The following is a 9,063-nucleotide window of genomic DNA, read 5'->3' as shown; positions in this document are numbered from 1 at the left end:
CATAAAGCCCAGATGGTCAGTAGGATCAAATGGGGTCAAAGCATCTTTGAAGTGCTTGTGGAGGAGCCTTTCCAGATTTCACTAGACCCATGGAAAAGTTGAAGTGAAGTCCCTTTCTCCCATGCCACACTCCAGCTCTGTGGATGATCATCTTTTATAAATGCATACTTTTTAAATTTTTTTTTTTTTTAGAAAATAAATACTTTCCACCCTTTCAAACCTATTCTTTTTCCCAAATAAGGTAAAAATTAAGTCAACATTTTAATATTTGTTCATAATATGCTTGGGTGTTAGGCTCTAAACCAGGCTTTTTCATATTACTTTTTATTTTATCTCTGCAGGAAAGTGTGACTTTTTATCTCGGACCAATGACTAAAAATCGATCTCTGAGTTTCCCCTTGCCTTCCTCTTTATCTAAGTAGAGATAGCATAGAATAGTGGTTGCATGCAGACTTTGGAACCAGTCTAAATGTGTTCAAAGCCAGTCTTAACTACTTAATAGCTTTGTGACCTTTAACAAGTGAATTATCCTCTCTGTGACTCAAAGTCCTCAACTATAAAATGGGGATAATGATAGCTCTTAACTCATAGGGTTGCTGTGAAGATCAAATGAAATAATTCAAAAGAAATGCTTAGAATAGTACCTGACCAAATGCTAAGCAAGTAATAACTATTGATTAAGTCCCGGTAAATTATTTTGAGAGATATCATGAATTTGACCTGATCATTTCTATCAAAGTGGATACCACAATGGACTACCTACTAATTATACGTTCCTTCGTCTTACCCTTGTCTAACTGAGGCAGCATACCACTGCTGGATTCCCCACTCTGCCAGTTCTGTATTCCTCTACCTGCTTTCAAGGCTTTTGTTACTACCTGCCTAACCATTTCACCTACTTTATCCTTCAACTTGAACCCTTAACACGAGACAGGCAATCTCCTACTTTCCTCCATTAACTGTGTTCTCCACGGATATTTCGGGATTTAATTCTTCCATTCCCCTTAGCTGAAAGTCCGTTTGCCTTTAACTTGTTTCTACCCATTTGCCCTTTAAAATCCCAGGTACTTCCCTGATTATATGTAGTTGAGAACATTGTATTGTATTGATTTATTTCATATAGAGTCATGGTTGGAATGGATATTAAAGACCATTTAAGCCTGGAAATATTTAAACATTTTTAGCTTTTCTCCCAAAACTCTTACGAGGAAACCTAGGATTTGGGGCAGTTTTCCTGACAGGTTGGGAACCAATCTGAGCATCTAGGGGTTTGACCCTTCTACTCCCTACATGCTGCTCTTTTTTTTCAAACTTCATTCTATTTAACTCTTTATAGGGCTTTTTTCCCCCAAGATTTTATTTATTTGACAGAGAGAGACACAGCGGGAGAGGGAACACAAGCAGGGGGAGTGGAAGAGGGAGAAGCAGGCTTCCCGCGGAGCAGGGAGCCTGATGTGGGGCTTGATCCCAGGACCCTGGGATCATGACCTGAGCTGAAGGGAGACACTTAACGACTGAGCCACCCAGGCGCCCCTCTATTTAACTCTTTAAAGTTTGTTAGGTGTGGGGCAGTCAGAGGTGATCAGTTACTTCTTTTTTTTTTTTAAGATTTATTATTTTATTTTATTTTAAAAATATTTATTTATTTGAGAGAGAAGAGGACAAATGGGAGGGGCAAAGGGAGAGGGAAAGAGAATCCCAAGTAGATTCCATGCTAAGCGCAGAGTCTGACATGGGGCTCAATCTCACGGCCCTGAAACCATGACAGCTGAAATCAAGAGTTGGACGCTTACTGACTGAGCCACCCAGTTGTTTGATTTGCTTCTTAATCACTAAGCTTTGTGATGATGTGAATTTGCTGCTCTGGACCACTTTGTTTCTTTTTTTTTTTTTTTTTAATTTTTTTTAAAGTTTTATTTATTTATTTGAGAGAGAGAGAGAGAGAGAGAGAGAGCGAGTGCACAAGAGCAGGGGGAGGGCCAGAGGGAAAGGAAGAAGCAGACTCCCCACTGAGCAGGGAGCCTGATGCGAGACTCCATCCCAGGACCCTGAGATCATGACCTGAGCAGAAGGCACGCACTTAACCAACTGAGCCACCCAGCACCCTGATCTGGACCACTTTGAATGCTAGCTTAGAGAATCAGTGTCTCATCTTGAGACCGTGGAACCAACAGAGTTTTTTTTTTAAGGTTTTGAAGGTTAGTCTGTTAGCAGTGATTGCGAAATCCTGGGATGGGGAAAGATTGGTAGCAAGGAGATCAACTAACGATGGTCTTTCTCAAGGCATGAGATGCAGAGGCTCCAGTGAGGAGGTAAGAGTGGGCAATCCTTGCAAGACTGTCTTTTCTGTCTCCACCTCACCCATTTTTAAATCTCATCTGCCATTTACCCACATGACCTCTGCCTAGTCTTATTCTCTGTTATTCTTACTCATCTCCTACCTGCCTAGATAAAAGAGTATTGAGTGCCTTCTCACTCTTTCACTTTTGTGCAATTGCATTTCTTTGCCCACTCACCTTTCTTTTCTCAAGTTCTTTCAGAATTGCAAAGCTATTTTTGAGAGCTTTCAAGTTCCTGTGTTCTCTTGTAAGCATTATTCATTTGTTTATTTTTCATTCTTTTCCTACCACAGCAGTTATTTTTCTTTCCCATGTAGGAAAATATGTGTATTTTTGTTTCTTTCAGACTGGGAGACAATACCAGAAAGCAAGGAGCTTACTCCAGAGCAGGATATTTCTGAGGAAGAATCAGCCGCTGGTGTGTTAATAGAAAGATTCCCAAAGGAAAGTTCCAGTGAATGTGAGGATTCTTCAGAGAGTCAGGAGGAAAACCATGAGAAACATTTAATACAGGAGGTTGTCACTCAGAAGAAATCTTCTGGGGAGGGAAGTTACCAGTGTGATGAATTTGGGAGAAGTTTTAGTCAAAGATCATTACTTACTCAACAGCAAGGAGAGAGACTACATAACTGTGATTCATTTAAAAAGAACTTAAAACAAAATTCAGATCTAATGAGGCACGAGAAAATTTGTGCAGAGAAGAAACCTTGGAAGTGTAATGAGTGTGAGAAAGCCTTTAGTTACTACTCAGCTTTTGTCTTGCATCAGAGAATTCACACAGGAGAAAAGCCCTACGAATGTAACGAATGTGGTAAAGCTTTTAGCCAGAGCATACACCTTACTCTACACCAGAGAATTCATACTGGAGAGAAACCCTACGAATGTCATGAATGTGGGAAAGCCTTCAGTCACCGCTCTGCCCTTATTCGGCATCATATCATCCATACTGGAGAGAAGCCCTATGAATGCAATGAATGTGGGAAGGCCTTTAATCAGAGCTCGTACCTCACTCAACATCAGCGAATTCATACTGGAGAGAAACCTTATGAGTGTAACGAATGTGGGAAGGCCTTTAGCCAAAGCACATTCCTTACCCAGCATCAGGTCATTCACACTGGAGAGAAACCCTATAAGTGTAATGAATGTGGGAAAGCCTTTAGTGATCGATCAGGCCTTATTCAGCACCAGAGAACTCATACTGGGGAGAGGCCTTATGAGTGTAATGAGTGTGGGAAAGCCTTTGGCTACTGTTCAGCCCTGACTCAACACCAGAGAACTCACACTGGGGAGAAACCCTATAAATGCAATGATTGTGCCAAAGCCTTCAGTGACCGCTCAGCCCTTATTCGTCATCAGAGAACACACACTGGAGAGAAACCTTATAAGTGTAAGGACTGTGGAAAAGCTTTCAGCCAGAGCTCATCTCTTACAAAGCATCAGAAAACTCACACTGGAGAAAAGCCCTATAGATGTAAGGAATGTGGAAAAGCTTTCAGCCAGAGTTCATCCCTTTCTCAACATCAGAAAACCCATGCTGGAGGGAAAACCAAAGAATACGGAAAAGCGTTTAGTGAGCATTCAGCCTTTGGCCAGCAAAAGAGAATTCATACTGGATAAAGACTATGTAAATGTGGTACATTCAGAACATATTTATCGAACAATTACTAAACGTGGTGTGAGGGCTACAAGGGAATTTCAGAGTGTGTTACACAAAAGACATTAATTGAGAAGTCATTGCTGATACAAGGCATAGCTTACTTAGAATGTGAAGGAGGGGTTTTACATTTTTTCAGTGCAGCAGAGGACTTTGAGTTTCCTTGGGGAAAGAGGAAGATTATTTCCAACCCTAAGGTGTATGTAAGCTTCCAAATCCTTGTGGGAAAAATAGGGTGTGCGATGATGCAAAGAAGAGATCTTGTCTGGGCTGGATAGTCTCTCTTTTTTTTTTTTTTTTAAAGATTTTATTTATTTATTTGACAGAGAGAGACATAGCGAGAAAGGGAACACCAGCAGGGGGAGGGGGAGAGGGAGAAGCAGGCTCCCCGCAGAGCAGGGAGCCCGATGCGGGGCTCGATCCCAGGACCCTGGGATCATGACCTGAGCCGAAGGCAGTCGCTTAACCGACTGTGCCACCCAGGCGCCCTGGGCTGGATAGTCTCTTAATGCTAAGGAGATGAAGCTTTAAAGAGATGAAGGTTTTTTTTTTTTTTTTTTTTTTTTTTAAGAGATGAAGGTTTCTTTAGGGAAATTGCAGAGGCAGAAATAAGAGATTGAGAATTCACAATGAGTTTGTCTGGGGTTTGGGAGTAGAGGTGGAAGGAAAGTTGTCCTTAGGCTTAAGTATAAGGTCGCTTAGGAGATAGATGAGAAGGTTTGAGAAAAAGAACTGGGGGAGTGAACTCAAGAAATGTTGACTGAGATAACTACTCAAATGAGTGCTCCCAACCAGGGAAAATATTAGTCAGACTCCTTAGTTGGTCAGGTGCAAAGTTTCCACCCTGATGCCAAGGAACATTGGCCTGGCAGTCTGCTTCTGCACTTTTTGTCTTGGAGACCTTGCTTATTGATTCACAGCCTGCTAAGAATCCTATTAACTCCAGGGGTCAAGACTGACAGCCTAGAAAGAGAAGGTATAGGAGGGACCTTTGATGTTTTCAGTCTATCTTAAGCTACCTATTTTAAGCTAAGTTACCCGAGAATGTGCTTATTTATAAAGATTTTACCTCAATCATATGTAGTTTGTACTTTAGACTTATTCATACCATAGTCAAATTAAGTTGTAGACCTGAGCTGACACTGCATATTGGATTGTGAAAGATTCGAAAAGGCTTTGAAATACTTACCTTTCACCATTTTATTCTTGGGTAGAGGCACATGACAGCCTTGTATATATGTATATATTTTTTTTCATTGAAACTTCGAAGGTTATTGCACATATTTTGAGTATTGTGCTTTTAGTTTTCACAAGTTTGATGATATTTCTTGATGTGGATTTCTTTGAGTTTATCCTGTTTTCTGAACTTCAATCTGTAGGTTTATGTGTTTGGGAATTTTTAGCCATCATTTCTTTGAACACATTTTCCAGCCCTCACTCCTTTTCTCCTTCCAGGACCCTGATGACACACATGTTAGATCTTTGATTGTAGTCCCACAAGTTCCTGAGGCTCTGTTCTGTGTTTTGTTTTGTTTTGTTTTGTTTCCAGTATATTTTTATCTCAATCTGCTCCGGCTACCATAAGAAAATAATGTAGAATGGGGGGCTCAAACAACAGAAATGAATTTCTCACAGTTTTGGAGGCTGGGAAGTCCAAGATCAAGGTGTCAGCTTTGGCCTCTAGTGAAGGCTCTCTTCCTGGATTGCAGAGGGCCACCTTCTTGCTGTAGCCTCATGAGGCCTTTTTTTGGTGCTTGCATGGGAAAAGAGAGCTCTCTCCTATTTCCTATAAAGCTGCCAGTCCTATCTGGTTAGGACCCCAGCCTTATGACCTCATTTAACCTTAATTACCTCTGAGAAGCCCTGTGTCCAAATACAATCACTTTGAGAGTTAGCACTTCAACATATGAACTTGGGGGGCACACAATTCAGTCCATAGCATTCTGCCCCTAGCTCCCCCAAATTCATGTTCATGCAAAATACATTTGCTCCATCCCAACAACCCCTCAAATCTTAACTCATTGCAGCATCAAGTCTGAAGTCTTACCTAAATATCACATAAATCAGATACGGGTGAAGCTTAAGGTATAATTTATCCTGAGGCAAAATTCTTGTTCAGCTGCGAATCTCTGAAACCAGTTAAGTTCTATGCTTCCAAAATATAATTGTGGGACAGGCATTTGATAAATATCCTCATTCCAAAAGAAGGAAAGAGGAAAGAAGGAAGGAGTGAGAGGTCCCCAGCAAGTCTAAAACCCAGCAGGACAAATTCCATAAAATCTTCAGTCTTGAGAACAAATGCTGTTTGGCTTGATGCCCCACCTTACAGACCCACTGAGGCAGTGATCCCACATTTTGGACCCACTGGTACAGCAGTCTCACCACCAAGGCTCTGCTGGCCTATTGAAACTGAGATGATGTCCCTACCCTTTGAAACAGGAGGCAGCAATGATCCTGAAATTGACTTGAGTCACTCTTTTTTTTGAAACATAAAGCATGTTCATGGCTGAGTAGCTTTATTGTCCAGTCCTGTAGGATCTAAGAAGTTGGACAGTCTTCCTCCATTTGTTTAGTTTTTCTTCCCTTGGGTGCCAGCTGGCTTGTTTCTGCTGGTATAATCCCTGGCTTCTGTGGAGATGCCTGAACTTAATCACACCCATGAGTCACACCCATGATCTCTTTTTCAAATGGTTGTTCAGCCACACCCTTAGTGTTCTCGGCAGAACAAGCTTTCTCATATTTTGCAACATGGGTGGACAGAATTTTCTAAATCTCCAAGTTCTGGGGTTTTGTTTTGTTTGGTTTTTTGTTGTTGTTGTTTTTGTTTTTGCTTAACAAGTCTTCTTCAATTTATCTCTCAACCTCTCATATTTTTATAAGCAGTAAGGAGGGCCCGAGCTGCACCTTTAACACTTTGCTTGGAAATCTGTGTTGAATGTCCATAAGTTTCTTCGCTCGCAAGTTCTGCCTTTCACAAAACACTAGAATACCATTCAGCCAAGTTCTTTACCACTTTACAGTAAGGACTGCCTTCCTTCCAGGTTCCAGTAACGTGTTCCTCATTTCTGTCTGAGATTTCATCAGAGCAGCCTTTAACATCCATATTTATAGTGTGCACCTCAAAACTCTGCCATCCTCTACCCATTACTCAGTTCCGAAGGTGCTTCCACATTTTTAGGTATTTATTAGAGCAGCATCCCTCTTCTAGGTGCCAAAATCTGTTAATCTGCTTGGGGGTGCCATAACAAAATACCATAGACTGGGGGGCTCGCACAACAGAAGTTAATTTCTCACCATTCTAGAGGCTGGGAGGGCCAAGATCAAGGTGCCTGCTGATGGGTTTCTGGTAAGAAGGTTCTCTTCCTACTTGTAGATGGCCACCTTCTTGCAGTGTCCTCACAATCCTTCCTCAGTGCGTGCGTGTGCAGAGAGAATTCTCTCTTACAAGGCTACCAATCCTATCAACTTAAGACCCCATACTTATGACCTCATTTAACCTTAATTACCTTCTACAAACCCTATCTCTAAATACAGTCACATTGATTAGGGCTTCAACATGAATTGGTGGTTGGGGGATGGTTGACACAATTCCATCCATGGTAATTTTCTTTCTGTTCAGATTGGGTATTTTATATTGTTTTATCTTCAACTTCACTGATTCTTTCCTCTGCTTCTTCCATTCTGATGTTGACTCCATCATTGGATTTTATTTCAGTGATATTTTTCAGTTCCATTTGATTCTCTGTATTCTATTTCTTTAGTGAAACTATTTTCTAAATTTGTGTCAAGCATGTTTGTCATTGCTCATTGAGGCATTTTAATGATGGCTGTTTTAAAATCTTTTATCAGGTAATTCTAACATCTGTGTCATTTTGGCGTTGGCATCTGTGGGTTGTCTTCTCATTCAAGTTGAGATTTTCCTTCTGTTTGTGCTGGCAATTTTCAGTTGAAATCTGGGCATTTTGAGTATTATGAGGATCTGTGTCCTATTTAAAGCTTCTGTTTGGGCAGGCCTCTGTGGAGAAAGGGTTGGGGGGATACTGCTTATTACTATAGGTTGGTGTTGGAAGTGCAGGGTCATCATTGGCCTCTGCTGACACCTGGATAGGGGGCCTCACTCCGGCAGGTAGGGGTGGGGGTTACAACTCCCTACCAGACCTCTACTGACACCACACCAGCAAGGAAGGGGAGAGACGTCTTGTCTCTGGTTAGGATTGGAAGCCTACTCCCCATGTCGTCTTCAGTGGACGCTGCCAGGGTAGGATGGGGAAAGAGTTGGTTTGGAAAATTCTGTCCTGACTTGACCCTCTCTGATACCATTGTGGTGTGGGGGTGGAGCACTGAGGAAACTCGTTACAGACTGGTGAGGGTAGAAGTGTAGCCTCCCCACTTGGTCTTGGGTCTTCGGCTGGAGTAGGATGGTTATTGTCTAAAAGTTTTGTCTTCCTAGGCCACTTCTTTCCTCATCCTTTTTCCAGAAAGAACAGACTTTTCTTGGCCCCCCCCCCCCCCCGCTTTTTTTTTTGGTCTGTGCTCATTGGCATTTCTCGGTTGCCAGCTTCTTCAGAATCCAGTCTGGGATAGATGAGGCAAAAGGAAAACCCAAGGACCTCAGTGCTGTGGTGTTCTTCAGGTCCTGAGGTGCCCAACTGGTCTGCATTCTTTCCACCTTTCAGAATCTTATGTTGTTTTATACAGAATGTCCATGGTTTTTAGCTGTACTTTGAGAAATAGGGAAAAGCACTACTACATATTCCCCATGACATCCTTCAATTTGACACCAAAATAGCAGGTCAAGTTGTTGTCAGATTTTTGTGGCTTACATAGGTCATTTGCAACCAGTTAGAATTAAGTACCAAGAGGAGTGCTCACTTGTTCTTCAATAAAAGTTACCACATTGGTAGGTAGGAACTACCAGGCTGCAAGCTTCATCTAGCTTTCAAGGAACTATAGTGTTTAAGTTGAGGAAATGCCAGTATTTAATTGTAGATTATAAATTTCAGAAGGAAGGATAGATATGATTAAGAATATAAACATATAAACTATTGTGTTAATTTTTTTAATTTATAG

General features: G+C 41.5%; 1 protein-coding gene across 1 annotated transcript; it reads left to right on the top strand.

Moving 5' to 3' along the window:
- Positions 1–2,888: 2,888 nt before the first annotated feature.
- Positions 2,889–4,136, top strand: LOC110587577 (zinc finger protein 135-like; the record flags this gene model as incomplete). Its single annotated transcript, XM_044918873.1, has 2 exons — positions 2,889–2,947; positions 3,110–4,136. Coding segments are annotated over 2 exons (906 nt in total), but the record flags the coding sequence as incomplete, so codon positions are not given.
- Positions 4,137–9,063: the final 4,927 nt, after the last annotated feature.

The sequence above is a fragment of the Neomonachus schauinslandi genome, chromosome 10 (assembly GCF_002201575.2).
Source record: "Neomonachus schauinslandi chromosome 10, ASM220157v2, whole genome shotgun sequence".
Lineage (NCBI taxonomy): Eukaryota > Metazoa > Chordata > Mammalia > Carnivora > Phocidae > Neomonachus > Neomonachus schauinslandi.
The sequence above is the reverse complement of the archived record's forward strand: the minus strand, read 5'-3'. Positions and strand labels throughout refer to the sequence as shown.